General features: G+C 41.7%; 1 protein-coding gene across 5 annotated transcripts in view; it reads right to left on the minus strand.

The window, feature by feature from the left end:
- The window catches only part of KCNH7 (potassium voltage-gated channel subfamily H member 7), a 1,745,544-nt gene that overhangs the window by 77,950 nt on the left and 1,651,209 nt on the right, over nt 1–16,385 (minus strand). For 3 of the 5 annotated variants that reach the window (XR_011201481.1, XM_069224261.1, XM_069224263.1), the window contains one exon: nt 794–1,046. Coding sequence is in view for 4 of the 5 variants with exons in the window: in XM_069224261.1 (XP_069080362.1) it covers nt 794–1,046 (253 nt within the window). In the remaining variant the exon portion in view is untranslated. The remainder of the gene's footprint in view (nt 1–793; nt 1,047–16,385) is intronic. The other 2 variants (XM_069224264.1, XM_069224262.1) reach the window with 1 other exon arrangement.

Below are 16,385 nucleotides of genomic sequence, written 5' to 3' on the forward strand. Positions count from 1 at the left end.
ATTCACTTTACACCCCTGCTATACACTCTCCAACTCATATATAGTTTTATGTCCAGTCTGTAGGCAAAACACCCTAGCAAGGATGAGGTTATCACGGCAACCCATCATGTGAAATAATTAATAACAGGATATGAAAACCTTGCCATATTTATGAGGATGTTAGAGAGAAGCTTAATAGAAGTGAAGAAAATGTAACAATCTTAGGATCCCCCAAAAGACACCACCGGTTATATGGTCACACCTATTAATGCCGAAAATTAACTTAACTGTAACATGAAGAAAACAAACTAGAATGGCATTATATGAAAGAGCCCTAGGCAAAACCCAGAGCACCGTGGTGAGGTTACTTCAAGGAGAAGGTGTTTGATTACCTACCACAAGAAGTATCTTAAGATTTAACACCTGCCTTAAAAGTGTAAACCAGATCAACTTAGGAATCTATTAACAAGAAGCACACAAGGGAAAAGGACATCCTTTGAGAAAAGTCAGTATTCTGAGGCTTTTGGCAGAAAAAGAGCAAACGGATGCAGTAGTTAATAAAAGTGGGACATAGGCACCTATTTGTCGAGGGCAGATGCTAGGAAGGCACAGTGTGAACATACGTTCTGTGCCGTCTACAGAGTTTCACCAGATTTAGATGTTTTTCAAATCATGAGAAACTTTATGGTGAGAGTTTAGGCCAATGTCTTGAAATTGAGGCTACAATCAAATCTCCCCAGACCAGTGAATTTCGATTGCATCAAAAAGCACCCAAAAAGGAGATTTACCTTTTGATATTTCATAAGACACTTACCAAGAATCGCTACTACGACGTCGTCTTTTAGGATCTCAATGGAACCCCTTGAGAGGAAGTAGAGGGCCGTCAGAACATCACCACAGTGGACAAGTGTGTCCCCAGGAGGCGCATGTGTTGTCTTAAACTTCATAGCTAGTGCTCTCAGACATCCCTTGCTTGCTCCAAGGAACGCCTTGCAGTTCTGGAGCAAAGTTTGGTTCAGGTGCAGACAAATATCGGCTTGTAGGCATTCTGGAAATCCCTTTAACACCTGAAGAAAAAATACATGAAATAATATTTCACAATAAAAACAAATCGTTCGCTTCTTATAATTTTTTTAAATCTTATCTAATGCAGCATAAATCCTAAAGTTATGTGAAAATGTCTAAGAATCGTGCTCAAATATGCTCTAGATTTACTTTCATCTAGTGACAATTTGGACAGAGGCAAACAAAGGAAATGTTTCTCATTTAAAGAACTAATAGTGCACTGCATATTTTCAAGGGGACATTTAAAATTCCACTTATATACATTATTATTGCCTCCAATTTTTTCATGCTGGTGTACCATGATAATGTGAAATAGACTAATCGATGTGTACTAAATGAACAGGGTCCTTTAGGAAGAAAATCTACGGGATTGTGCACATCTGCACTTTTCCAATGTAAAATGTGCTTACCATTACATTGAGGTCAAGTTGACCTGGTGTCCCACACTAAAAGCTGAAACTCAATTTCATTTCGGAGAGCCACTTGATTTCAAACAGTAATTTCTGGCTTTGCTTTTTTGGACACTGACGTGATTGTCAAATATAGCCGTAGCTTGTTAGGCTGGTAGAGGGCTACTGGGTCGTGGCAATTTGCTTCGTTCTATTATTACCAGCTTTGAGAGGATAATTTATTTTTAGTGCTTGACAAAAAATGAGAAATGGTGGAGACACTGACCCTTATAAATGCGCACCAGTCTTCCAAATTGGAGGCATGCCTGTGAGATGCATGCGTTGTGAGTCTCTAACAAAGTTATCTCCGTTATAATGCTTGCCTTTGACTTGCAATAATTGAACCGCAGTTTTTATACACTGTCCTCAGGTTAAGCATTAATGTGCCAGATCAGGAAGCCATTTGACAGTGTTTGCCTCATTAAAAATGGAATAAGCATATTTTATTGCACTGCCTCGCCAGTGTTTGTTATGCTTTCCTTTCAGAAATGAAATTAGGAGCATAACACCCATGTCATGAAAAAGCAATATATGCATTGCCGTTTTTAAATAACCGTTGCTATTGATTGTAAATGAGCATATCTCAAGTTTTGAAAATTTGCAATGTGTTTTCTGAGCGGCCTGCTCTTTATTGCAGCTCTCACAAGGCATCGTTCACCCTTGAACAGCCGCAGCCAGCCCATCAATCATGTGTGACATATCGCAAAAACATTGAGAAAAAAATCCCAACTAAACCAGGCTTACCCGTAATACAGTATGGAATGTATTTTATTTTAATTTGTTAGACGTTTTTGTAAATTGCTAATGCTTTGCTAGGACACAGGTTACAAAGAGAGGAGAGAACCCATTTTTCTTGGACTCCTTCCTTATTGCACTTAGACCTTCTTCCTAGGGTTCTCTTCTGACCTCTGTCACCTCCTTCTCACTTGCCCTCTATTTGGTTCTTCTCCTGCCTACTTACATAGTGTTACCTTACTCCATCCAGTCTTGCCTCCTTACCTCTGTTTTATATTATCTTTTCATGACCTTTGGCACGCCAAGATCTCCGATTATGCATTACTATCTTTGCTTAAATTATTACCTGGAACTACTGGCTAATTCTTTCTATTTTTTTTGGGGGGGGGGAGGGCTTGGGATTCCATTTGACTAAGGTGTTGCACGTATAATTTTTTTTCATGTTCCACCATTTTTCCAACAATATTTGCAAATCTAAGAAGTTATGTATAGTTCGCATTGTTATCGTTGTGGTAGGCTCACTTTTTATGTCCATTTTTTATATAAACTTCTGCAACACCTTTGGTCAATGTCTACCCTGAAATAACTGCATAAATAAGTAAATAAAATAAACGAAGTCTTAATTAAGAGTCATACAAATGCAAATACTTGGCATTGGCATTAGAGGTGGGTATTTAGTTGCAAATAATGTACATGCATATATTTTATCGGTTTACAAACATTTGAAAAAGCATTGACAGAACCAATAGGTCTGGCCTTTTGGCTGCCTATGCCGACCTACAGGCTTGACTACTGCTTCTTGCTATTGCTATTCAGCATCAACAAATACAATGTTTTACTGATGCGGAACATCAATGGAATACCCCCACCCGCCAAACAAGTGCAATGGCATGTACAGATGGATGCCATATGATACATGCATCGTATCAGCAATGATGGTTAGCGGGGACGGGTGAACAATGGAGGTGTTTGTAGGGGGAAATTAAGAAAAAAAAAGCCAGCTGTGAAAGGTAAGGGAAGTAACATACAGGCTAGGGGAGAAAAAAGGAGCAACGTGGAACAAACATGGGTACTTGAGAGGGAAGCAGCAATTGAAGGATAAAACACAGAAACTCCCATGAATTGCAGAAAGAAAAAGAAAAAATGACTTCCATGAATTCCATGAGTGGAAGAATACATTTCATCCAATGCGATGGATGGTAAAGAATCAATGCTTCAGGAGAAGCACACAAAGCAGAAGGAAAGTAAGAAGGAATCAGTTTGGAACTGGCACTTCCCATTGTTATAACCCCTTGTTCAAGGGAAAATTAAAATCCTGTTGTAGGCCTTCTGCCCACAGTTAGTTCTCTATGAGCCTTCCCTTCTCCCTCTCTCCTACTCAGGGCTTCTGTTCTGCACAACCTTCGTTTCCACAGTGAATGCAAGAGAAAGGGGCTCCTTCAAGTGCTCCTGTGCCCTCCCAATATTAGCCTTTGTCCAGGTGATCGATGTTGCCCTGTGACCAGTCCTTCTGCTCTCGTTATTGGTGCCAGTGCTTAATTTGTGCTTGTTGTTTCCGGTGCTGAGCACCGGCACTTATTTTTGAGGGCGGGGCTTATTCTTATGCCTCAAGCATTTGCTGCGAGCAAAAGACACATATGGGGCAGACGAAGGAAGAGAAAAATGAAAAAGCGTCACAAAGGGAGAAAGTATAAAGCTCCTAGAGTGAGCTCAAGGGGCAGGTAGTGGCTTTATATGGATTGAAGAGGCCCGAGGTGGCTTCAGCATTACGCTGCCTCAGTATTCCGTGTTCGCACATTTAATTGCAGTAGCCTCGTGCATAGAGGAGGGCTTTGGGCACCGGCACCTTTTTATTTACAAATCAAGCCCTGTATTGGTCTATTGTGAATACTGCAGTTTTCATTGATGTTGGCCACTTGCTAGGAGTTGAAACCGTTTGGATGTACTGTGCCTTGTAAAATCACTCACACTGCGGTTGTGTTATTGTTTATTGTAAATTGAAGTGCAGCATTTCCTTGTGCCATAAACTTTGCTTGTGGTGAGTGCATTTGTAGAAAGAATGCAGTACAAACCACTATAATTTTTCGTTTTCCATACTTGCTTTCTCTTCAACAGTTCTGCCCTATTTGTCAGCTGTCAGTCTCGCATGACTCTCTAGGAGGTGCCCCTCCTCTATTGACCTATCCTGGGTCTCAGATCTTCTGCGCATTGTCTTTTCCACAGCTTCTGCAAGAAAAGAGACTCCCTAAAGTCTGCTCTCTTAACAGGTGCTTCGTGACTGCTTTAGTTTCCATTAATGATGGCTATTTCACAGGGAGTCAAATGTTTTTCATTTAATGTTTGGGGCCCCATGAAAATGAGGAATCACTTTGCTTATTCCCTAAGCTTTAACAGAGGTCAGTCAGAAGCACCGTTAATCACAGTTTCTCTGTCATGAAAACCTTAGAGCTTGCTCACATTAACACATAGATTTGGCACAGTCCACTACCAACTCCACAGGGGGAGGCTAGATGCCTTTGTGTATAACCCACAGTCATTAACGGATGGGCAATTCACTATTAAGTAATTTACTACAACTTCTACAGGAAGGGGATATTTCCTCTTGGGTATAACACGCTTACCATTTCATCAAGGTGGGGACAATCGCTTGTTATATATTAATCTCCGAAATATCAGAATGTACAGCCCTCCTCTCATGGCCCTGCCCATCAGTTACCAGTCTACCGCTAAACTGGGACCCATCTTCCACAGTGAAATCCCATCCACAGAGCACCACAGTCTAAGACACTGGAAATCTACAACATCCATAATTTGGATGAAACGAAGGATCATAGCACAACACACATGCATGATTACCAGATTGCAAGAACGTGCCTTTCTCCATGACCAATCTCAATTCCATTCCAGCCATTAAGGATCTTGGCAACTCTGCAACTCCAGCTCAGCTTTTCCAGCTGCCACCACTGGGCCCCCTCTTCTCAAGCCCATATGTTCTCCAACCATCCTACCCTCAGAGATCCTCAGCCCATGATCCTTTCTCCCACCCATATCTCCCTTTCTCTTACCCCTGCCTCATCCATGACTGCACAAACACAACAAGGAACGAGAAGCGAAAAATAATTAAGGGCATATTTACAAGAAAGTGGCGCATCACTAGTGGTGCGCCACTTTTCTTGCGGCCCCCTCGTATATCCTAACATCACCATGGTAGCACCATATTTACAAGACTGCGCACCACAGCGCATGTTAGGGACAATAGCATCATTCTTTGAAGCTATTTTCATGCTATTCTGGATTAGCGTAAAAAAAGGACACTAATCCAGTATAGTGTTAAGAGGCCCATTGAAAATGGGAGCCTCATTAGAACACCTGCTTTAAGCAGGCTTTAAAAATGATGCTAGAAATGGTGCAATGGAATTTTGTAGATTCCATTGCGCCACGTCCCCTTTGCATACATCACGCATATATTATGCATGACTTGGTGCAAAGAGTTTGCAAGGTGGCACAAAACTAGTTTGTTCCATCTTGTAAATATGGTGCTATGACAGTGGCCCATTAGTATCACATTTGCGGCAAAACATTTCCTGCAAATTTGGTGCTAAGGGGGCGCAAGGGCCTTGTAAATCTGTCCCTTAACAGCTTGCTGTTCATGTAAGATAAATGAACAAAAAATACCTTAACATCGTTGTTCTACTCTCGGTGCAACTCCTGACCTCCCAATTCATCTGAGAGCTTTTGGTCAATGATGATACCACACCCTCATGCCATGAAGCCTCCCAACCCCAAGTATACATACTGCAAGACAGAAGGAGGCCTAGCAGTCACCTTTAAGAAATCCATGAAAACTTCACACACCAAAGACTTTACTATGACTTATTGGGAATCCATACTTTTAGATGTCTTCTCAGCTTAACGTTCACCTCCTTCGTCCTAATAATTTACTGACAATGCAAGTAACAGAAAATGCACGGATGCTACATTTTTTATTTTAAAAAGTTTTATGTAGAAATCACAGAGCCAAGAAGGCCAGGCTTAGACATATACACAGAAATACGACTTCCCTCAATAAAGAACTAGTTTTGCAAACCCAATCTACTTAATTTTACAAAATTAGAAAAAGTAATTTGCAATATATGTTTAATGATGTAAAAACTGTACATTTTCTCAAATTAATTACTTAAAGTTGTGAATTTAAACTCTCTTTTCCTGATGATCATTGACGACTCTACCATTCTTCCTGAAGACAGCACTGTTAGAGGGTCTCCCAGAACACAGTAGTTTTCATTAATATTTGAAAAATCATACCATGAATCAATATATATTTTCAAGCATTCCTGCTCAGTCTGGGGGAAAGATCCACTTCGTGTTCCAGTCCTGCTTTTATCCATCTAGTCCACTGCATTCAGGGTGTTCTAATTTATACATATTGTAGTGCCCTTGGGTAACGACACTTGGGTCCAAATGCACTGTTAGTGGTCTTAAGATGGAAGATATAGTAATTGCATCCAGCTATTATGAGTGGGTCATTGAAAATTATATTGAATGTTTCACTGTGGAAAAAAACTCTACTGCTGCAATTTACTTCCTGAACTTGATTCATGTATTCATTTCCTGTCTAGTGAATGCTGTTTCCTTTACGTAACTGTCAGCTGTTCCTAAGGCCTTTTCTGTACATATTTACTATTTAGTAACTGATTTACCCTGCTTGTATGTATTGTATGTCACATTCCAATTACTAAATACAGACAAACAGTATCCATACTGCTCATACACTCCTTTTGCTGGGCACACCACACAAATCCTAATACAAGGCTCTTTTCTATAAGCAATAGCCTACTTTCGGATGAGAGTTAAAGCAAAGAATGGGGTTTAGTATGAGTTAGATAAAGGATAAAGTAGTTAGATCTGATTTTCTCTGTTAGTTATATTTCACACTGAAACAGACACTGATGTTCAGTTTGACCATCCTTCCATCACTGTAGATTGAGTAGTGTCGATAATGGCCAAATGCAAAATGCATAATATAACTTAGTCCTCCTTGAATCTATCAACATCTTTATTCCTTGCTTTTAGTAGTCAATATTCCTTTGAAGCTTTCACTTCAGTTGCATTTTGCTTTCAGGAACCCAAGTCGCCACTACCTAGTTTCTGACACATATCTATTGATCAATTATGTCTCACGCTTGTGTTCTATCTTTTAGTTTCCTGTCACCTTGCTTTCCTTGTTCATTCCATCATTAGCATAGGTTGCCCTAAAACGAACTAGTGTGGGTAATGCAGCCCACCCAATTCATTTCTGAACTCTGCTGGTTTTTTCATGGTAGTGAACATAGCAGCATTCTTGTTGGGAGATTTGATTTTCATTCTCTCATTTAATGGGTATACTGTTAGTTGCTAAGCAGAATCAGCAGCACGGCTCTGGCTGTACAAGTGCCCAAAGAGCACAGCCCGATATTGCAAATATTTTTTTCCCTGGATTTGCTGTTTCAGCAACATCTTATCTTTCTAGTTCTTGAGCAATGTATTGCTTTGTCCTTTCCTGGTAATGTACTTGTTATTTGCTTGCTTATTTTGCCCTTGCTTACTTTAGTGCTTATGATTCATTTTCATTAGTTAAGCATTGTTGTCCAAGGAGCAGTGCACTCACATGTTCCTATTGATCGGGCTCGAATCTGAGAGCCCAAGGCAAAGCCAAGGGCCATTGTCCACCCCAAACTGAAAGTAGTTGGCATTGCCCCCCTCCTTGCATAATATTGATATTGTTAAACAGACCTTTTAAATGTGGGGTGAAATTCACAAAATTGTTACCTTGTGTTTTTTTTGTGATGTTATTCATTTGGAAGGTTAAATAAAGAAAACCTGTTGGATTTATTTTAGTTGGTGATAATCCTCCATCATGTTCATTCTACTGAAATGCATCATAGAAAATGCTGGTGTTGATCATTACCAAAAGGAGTATACTGAAATGGTTTTAAGAGATTTTAATTAAAATATAAATTATGTATTTGTGCCACCAGATCCCAGCTCCAGATTGACAAGATCCTTCTCTTTTCAACTCCACCCGATCGGAAAACGAAAACTCTACATTCTCACACAGACTTAAAATCAACCGTATATGCCCAGGTCATGAGTTATTCGAATGGAGGAAATGCAGTGTTCACAAGCCTTCCTAAATCCACTATGGGACTTTTAAGTCAATGCTTTATGAAGCTCCTTGGCTAGCGTCGGGAGCCTGAAAATCAGACCACAACACATTCTTAGAAAAACACCTACATTGACTCCCTCTCACAGAAAGAATTTACGTTAAGATTTGTTTGCTTAAACAAAAGATGACTTATGCTAGAAATTCCAGTATTCAAGGAGCAAAAATATCCTGCCAAGCCCTCAGGCTTCAGGAATTCTATCCCGATCATATCAGATTGAACCTGAACCTTCTACTCTTCTGTATTAACAAACAACTCCCTATTTTAAAATGTATGAACCTAACATTAATCTTATTCACTTCTTTCCATCCCTGTCATCAATGTAAGTAATATGGAATTAATGTCAATGTAAAATGATGGTACTGTCCTTCAAACATTTATCATGTCTTTGTTTAAAAAAATAATAATTCCAAAATGGGATTTATTTGTCTTCATTCCCCTTTAACACCAGGTTTTATGGTGATAAGGTACAATGAATACTGGCCATTTAACGGGTCATTCTAAATTGGGTGGACATTCAAATCACCAAACCTCTGTCAGTAATTACTCAGAGGAATATGTCAGCAACAGAGGTGTAGTAGATCCTGCCACTGACATATTTAAGGTCATTGAATGAGGTGGGGGACATTCAGTTTGGCAGAGAGGGTATGCCACTTTGAAGGAGTAGCTTCCCTGCCTAATTCTAAATCAGCCCCAAGATTCTTAACCAAGTCCAATGGGATTGGAGGAGGTCCTATTGACCGGACTTAAACTTTACTTTGTTTGACCCATGCCATCCAGCCATGTGCATCATCAAGACAAGTGGCCATCCGTGTTTCATCTGCATATTTAACAAACATGACTTTACAAGATCTAATCAAGTGGACCAGCGGGGACCCGCTGCTAGTAAACAATAAAGGATATATTGAAGAGCCCATTTGCAAAAATATTATCATATAAGATAATATCCAAGATAGCACAGAGATCAAGTAGGTTAGGGGCTAAGTTGCTTTCATCAAGCATCCATTGACCCTTATCTAGTGTTGACATCAGAACTGTATCAGTGCCATGTAATAATCTGAAAACTGATTGTGCTGGATCGAAAACCAACTTTTCAGCTAGTAGAACAGAAACCACTCCAATAATGTGCTTTTCCAAAAGGAAGCTGAGAAATTGGATAATAGTTATTGAGAGTACTAGTGTCTGCAGTTGTTATTTAGGAGGGACTTACTCATTTTAGATGGAAGCATTACACAGAGATGTTAGGATCAAAATAAAGTTTGTAAGCTGTAGATGGAGAAGTTGTGCAGTAAATGCTTCAAGAGAAGAATATAAGGTCCAGATTTAAGAAAAGTGGTGCTACATTGAATGTAGTGCCACTTTTCTTGCGGCCACTTGCGCCCCCCTACTGCCGCAATGTGTACACCGTATTTAAAAAACAGCACACCTTGGCGCAGGGCAGGGGGCAATAGCATCAACACTTCTGATGCTATTGATGTACTGTTCAGAGTTAGTCCCAAAACTTTGGTGCAAACCCTGAACAGTACATAGGGGCCCATTGAAAACAATGGCATGCCCCCTTTTAACACCTGCTCTGAGCAGGCGTTAAAAATGCAGAAAAAAATTATAGAAAAAAATCTCTTACATTTCTTTGCACCATTTGTTTGCCCCCCCAACAGGGGAATGGTCCCCTTGCACACATTATGCCTGGTGCAGGTATAATGGGCACAAGGGGTTACAAAGTGGCGCAATGCATACATTGCGCCACTTTGTAAATATGGTGTGGCGTTTTTAGCCATCTAACACAACATTAGCATAAAAGAAAGACGCTAATGTGTCATTAGAGCTTGGCCTACATTTATTGACATATTTATACTCCATTTGCGCCGAATTTGTGTCAACTAACTCCTTATTTATATTTTGACATTAGACACGTCTAACGTAAAAATATTGGAGTTTGCACCATTTTTTAAATGCTTGAACCTACCTTGCGTCAATGAGATGCAAGGTAGGCGTTCCCATCTAAAAATGGAGCTAACCCAATAGCCCTATATTTATCCCCCCGTGCTAAAATGACTTGCGGGTGGGAGGAGGGTCTAAATAATGGTGCAAAGCTTGCTTTGCACCATTATTTAACAACTGGGTCAGACCAGGCGCTAGGGGACCTGCAGACCCATTTCCATGGGTAAACACCATTGAATGGGTCCACAGGTGTCCTCCCCAAGCCCCAGGAACACCCCCACCGACACCACAGGGACACTGTAGGATGGGGGACCCCATCCTAGGTAAGTAGGGTAAGTATAGGTAAGTATTTTTTTTGTTAAATCAAAGTGCCATCGGGGACCCAACTTGGAGCTCCCTGCATGGTACAGGGTGCAATGGCCATGCCCAGAGGACACTGGTCCCCCGTGCTGGCCATTGGGGTGGCAGGCATGACTCCTGGCTTTTCTAAGACAGGAGTCATGTGGTTTGGATGGTTTTGTGTCAGAAAATGTGGCTAGACTGGTTAGAGGCATTTTTTTTGCCTCTAACAGGCCTAGCATAATTTGTTGGTGCAAAGCCCCTTTCTCCCATAGCACCACCCACACCCGGCTAACATGATTTTATTTTTATGCTAGCCCACCCTTTGCACAGGCTTGCGCCATTCCATAAATATGGTGCTCAGCTGGCACTCAAGAATAGCGCTAAACTTTTTGATGCAAAACTGTTAGTGCAGTTTTGTATCTAAAAGTATAAATATGCCCCTTAGTAGTGTCAGGTGTAAGCAGCTCAGTGTGAGTCAATATCACAATCTTCTGGGTCTCCACACCAGATTAGAGTCTGCATTTAAATAAGTTAAAAAGAGTTGTCTACATGAAATGAGGAGCAACTCTCAGAAACTTTGGGAATTAGTTATTGAATTGGTATTACATACTGGATTGCAGACTGTATTAATGAAGGAACCATTACCTTAAACATTTTTTTCAGAGTTGTTTGAATATTGGATCATATTTTCATAATACATTCCACATGCTCCAAGGAATACCATGGAGTTCTGCTATATATATATGCTTGTTTTCAGTCTTCTATCTTACTTGCCAAATCCTTTCCAGTTTCTTACAATCTGTTATGTTGTTATGATGATTTGTATGGTGCACTAATCACCAGAGGGGGTATCCAGGCATTTGGGCAGGTGTGTAGTGCCCAAGATGCTTTTACAAAGAGCCTGGTCTTCAAATCTTCAGCCCTTAAAAGATTTCTGGGGCGATTTCCCGGATACTCCTGAATCAACCAGCTTTAGAAAAAGTAGTGGTCAGTCCATGGTAGGGGCAATGGATAAAAACATCTTACATTGATCAAGGATGAGAAGATAAGGTCTAACATGTGGCCTGTTTGTGTATGAGACATTTTACTTGCTGATTAAGCCCACACGTTGTTCTACCACTAATACGATTATTTACAACTGATGAAGCTGAAATGAAGGTTTTACATTTATTTGACGCGTAGACGTAGTGCTGCAATAATCATGTGTGACTTTAACCGAACTAATAAAGATTGTACGGGGACAAAACGTGCCCTCAGAGTAGTTTGCCAACATTTATAAGCGTGCTTTATGTAACGTGATGTATTAGAATTGCACTAATCCGACATAATCGTAAACGTGTGCTATGATTTGCTTGTTTGAAATGTTTTAGCTTAGCATTACTTTAGTGGAGGCTTCGGCCTAGTTGCCTGGTCTCACGGTTTAGATGCTCGTATTTTTCCAACGCGCTATTAAACGTGTATTTCTGCTTGAAGCTGTACTTTTCCACTGAGATCGTTCACATGCTTATCTTAAGGTTTCGTGCCAGCCTGGCATTTTTCTCCTTGCTCCAAGGTCAATCTGCAGGTGCGGACAATGGAGGCTCTGAAAGTGAGTTAATTGGTATAAAATGTTGCAACTTGCGTACCCGTCTCCAAGGATAATGTATGCTTAAGTAAAAGCTTGAGAACTGTTGTTTTTGATTGGACAATTTGAAGCTAACCTATGAACCCTCCAATGGAAGACCCTACTGGATTTGAACTGTTGTCTATTTAAACCAGGTGCACGAGAAGAAAGCAGCCATTATTGGACATCGCCCATACCCGCCATTTTGCAGGACATTGCAGCTATTATGGCCCACCTTGCTGCGACGCCATTTTGAAAGAGACTTTGATGCTTTCTCTAATCGAGAGAAAGAGACTTAAATGATTCTTACCCTAGAGACTTTAACTTTGATTTGTCCCTTTGCATGAAGTAGTAGTTTATCTTGCCGCCGTGAGGCAATTGCCCCGTCCACCCCTGCCCCTTTGCCCCGTCCCATGCTGATCGAGAAACGGTACCTGTGAGACGAAGACTTCCTTGAATGCTGATTGTAATTGGTAAATATGAAAAGAAATTGTACAATTGCATTGTGTTTCTTTTAGGTAACCAACTGCTGATTTTTGATAAGAGCCCTAGTTAGGAGTTTTTTCTAAATTAATGTTGCTAAATTGTTTTTGCATGAAGTCCCACATGCCGATGCTAATTTGAGGTTAGATGAGGATTCCTTTTGTTGCACGATGCAATTTGAGACCTTGTTATGCTGACTAAATGTATGCAATTAGCCCATTACAGATTATAGTTTTAGCGATTTGCATTGCTATCATCGAATGCCTTGTTATTCAAATGCTGCATAGATTGCACCTGTTTCGCCGTTATGGACAGCTATTAATGTTCATTTATGTTTATCATTTGGTGTTGAGACACATATATATTGTGCTAGCTTTGTTAATATAGGGAAATAAATTCACTAACTTGAATAAACTGGTGTGGTTATTCCTGACTGAAAGGTCGGGGTTCGCCGAAATGTATTCTGGACTAATTGTTAAGTGTTATGTTGATCAGGGCATTGCTTATGTTCGTTATTGATTATTGATTTGATTAAATTGACTGAATAAGGGTGGAGAGGGTCCCACTTAGCCAAAAGATTCATCGGCCTAAAGAGCTTCCAAAGTACCGGTAAATTACTAGTACGGAACGCTCTATCAGTAGATGGTAGCAGAGGACGGTTTCGCCATTTGGGACCCCGTACTCTTAAAGTACATGGTGTTAAACTAACGGTTTCGACTTTTGAGATCCCACTCGAGAAGTTGAATTAGATTTTTTTTGGGTAAAATAGATTGAGAAAATGATGATGGGCTAAGTCCACCGCAACTTTCCCGGGATCTCGGAGCTTGCGAATGAAGAGAATGGAGGTGTGAGATCAGCGTTGGCGGTACTAGTGATGGTATGAGTGAAGTTAGGATTTTGCGCTTGCACAGCTTATTGCCGCAGATTGTGTGAAAAGGTTGCGAGGATTTTAGAGAATAGCGGAGGTGCGACTCCGAGTGTAGAAGTAGGGAAGTCGTCGAACTTCATAGAAATAGCGGAGGTGCGACTCCGAGTGTGAGAGTAGGGAAGTCGTCGAACTTCATGTGCATGTGGCGCTTCGTGCATAAAAAGGTCCACGTGGTTGTTGTTGTTGAGACGGGCCCTGCGAGGTCAAGAGACTCCGGAGTATGTTGAAAAGTGTATGAGACACTTGTTTATGTTGTGGTCTGGTCGGTTTAGTAGGTTGACCGGGCGTGGTCAACGAGTCGGTACGTGTGTTAAGGGAGTGAAAGAAACTTCGACTTCGGGCTTTGACAAATTCTAAGTGCACTAGAATAGATCACTGACAAGTTGAGAGCAGAGTCTGCGGGTCAGATTTGCTTGCGAACGTGGGGACCGAGAAAGATGGAATAACTGCCGAGGCTAGTGAAAAATCCCTAAGGTCCTGAAGCGATTGTGTTACCCCTCCTGTAGTAAACCGACAGATCTGTTTTATTATTATTTTTTTGGTAGCTCGCGATACATGCAAGAAGTTGTTACGAGAGGAGCTGAGTGAAGGAGGACTAGCCGCGAGGCTTTGTCAGCCGCAGTGTGTGTGAGTGTGACATCACTAGGAGCCGCGCTGGGATAGGTTGGTTGTAGAGAAGGGTCGCGCACGGATTGGACGCAGTCCGTGGGGCTCGATTGGAAGGGGAAAGGCAAGCGAAGAGTATTCCGGGAATTAAAGTCACCTATTGATTACAAACTTTGTGAAATAAAAGACGAGAAAATGAAATTTTTTAAAGCATTAAGGAGTGCGATGAAGGGGGAGTCTTACATTAAAGCGAGCGTAGGAGAGGAAATGCCGCCCGAAGGCACACCAGCTTACATTGTAATGGAGGAAAAGGGGGTAGCTCCGTGTCTTTGGCTAAAGCAATGGCACAAGCTGACAGAGAAACATGGGAGCGTAGCGTTCCCGATCCATGGGACATTCAATATAAGGATCCTAGAGAATTTGAGATTCGCGATGTACGACATGAAGGTACCTCCAAGGCCAGCACAGTTTGAGGCTCTAGCAATTTGGGAACTAATGGCTAGACAGCAGCAGCAAAATAAGTTCGAGACTAGGATAAGGAAGGTAGAAAAGACACTAGCGGACGCTAGGTGGGATAATGCACAGAAGGTGTGGAGGTCAGATGTATTGCAGGGGATAAAATTGTTTCCCGCAATTACTAAGGAAGAAGAGGAGACAGGTAAGAAAGCTACATGTAAGACAAACAGGAGGTGTTCCAAGGATAGAGAGGACGAGGAAAAGTTGAGAAGAGAAGAGGAGTTAGAGGATGAGGAGTTAATCATGCAATTGCTGAACGACCGTCCACCACCTTATGCAGAGAGTGGACAAGGTCCAAGTACCAGTTCTGCCCCTCCGGCACCGGTACAGAACAGTGAAACTCAGAGTTCAGGAGCATCATCGGGATCTAAGGACTGTTCACCCCGCAGATACCGCAGGTTAGGAGAATATATCCAGATGTGCCCATGTTGAAACCAGCAGAAAATTATCAGCTGCAGATCCCAAGGTACTACAGCAGTGACAATAGTACGGGAATGATTCTAGATCCAGCCACAATGGGAGGACAGAATGGTCACAACCCAACAATGGCACAAGCTGAATCAACCCAGTTTTTGATGCCTCAAAAGCAGATGCAGGGGGGAAACGCACATGCTCAGATGACGGGGAGTCAGATGGGCATGCCGGCAATGATGACCCATAGTGTGGGAATGAACATGTCTCAGAACATGGGAAATGGACAGAACCCAGATGCGATATCACTGCCCATTACTGTAGGTCCAACGGTACCTTTGTACAGTCAGCCTAACTTAGGTATGAGCGGTCAGGGATCAATGCTGCAGAGTGGGACAGAAAGGAGGTGCATAGAAAACACTCCAGGGATAACTCCGATAGCGGCTCAGCCAACCGGATCTGGGTCCTTGATGGAGTTTAGTCCCATATGTGCTCAGTCGACAGTGGTAAGGTCGAGCCCCCCATTGATCATACCTCTAACATCGAACACTGAAAAGTTGCCGCAACCATCAATGGCAGTCGATGTGAATGCTACACTGATGGGGTTGAATGCGCAACAGCTGACACAGTGGTTCAACAGTCTGAATTCCACACAAGGCTCAGCCAGTGGGAAGGGAGAAGATTATCTGAATAGGGTCAGGTTGAACATGGAAGCACAAGAATTGGTGGAAGGGACTATGGGTGTGAATAGGTTAGAGTCCTACTCGGAAGAAGAGCTGAGATATCTATGTCCCAGGATTACGAGAGAAGTGAACAAGGTACATAAAAGCTTGCAGGAAATAGCTGACAAAAACGGGGTTGACATAGACAAGACAAAACACTTGAGTAGGAGCTACAGGTTGGATTTCGGGACCACAGATTTTGAACACATGAGGTCAGCAGGCATGAAGGCGCACCTTAGAGAATTGTTGCAGAGTGCACAAGTATGGAGGTGCTTAGACAAATGGGAAAGCAGATGGGTAAAGAGAAAGGAAAAGAGGAAAGACAGTGTCCCAGAGCTAAACGAGAAAAGACCACAGAGTAGTGATGCAGTAACCATGTTACCAATGAGGGAGACAGCAGGG

This window comes from Pleurodeles waltl, chromosome 3_1 (assembly GCF_031143425.1).
Source record: "Pleurodeles waltl isolate 20211129_DDA chromosome 3_1, aPleWal1.hap1.20221129, whole genome shotgun sequence".
Classification (NCBI taxonomy): domain Eukaryota; kingdom Metazoa; phylum Chordata; class Amphibia; order Caudata; family Salamandridae; genus Pleurodeles; species Pleurodeles waltl.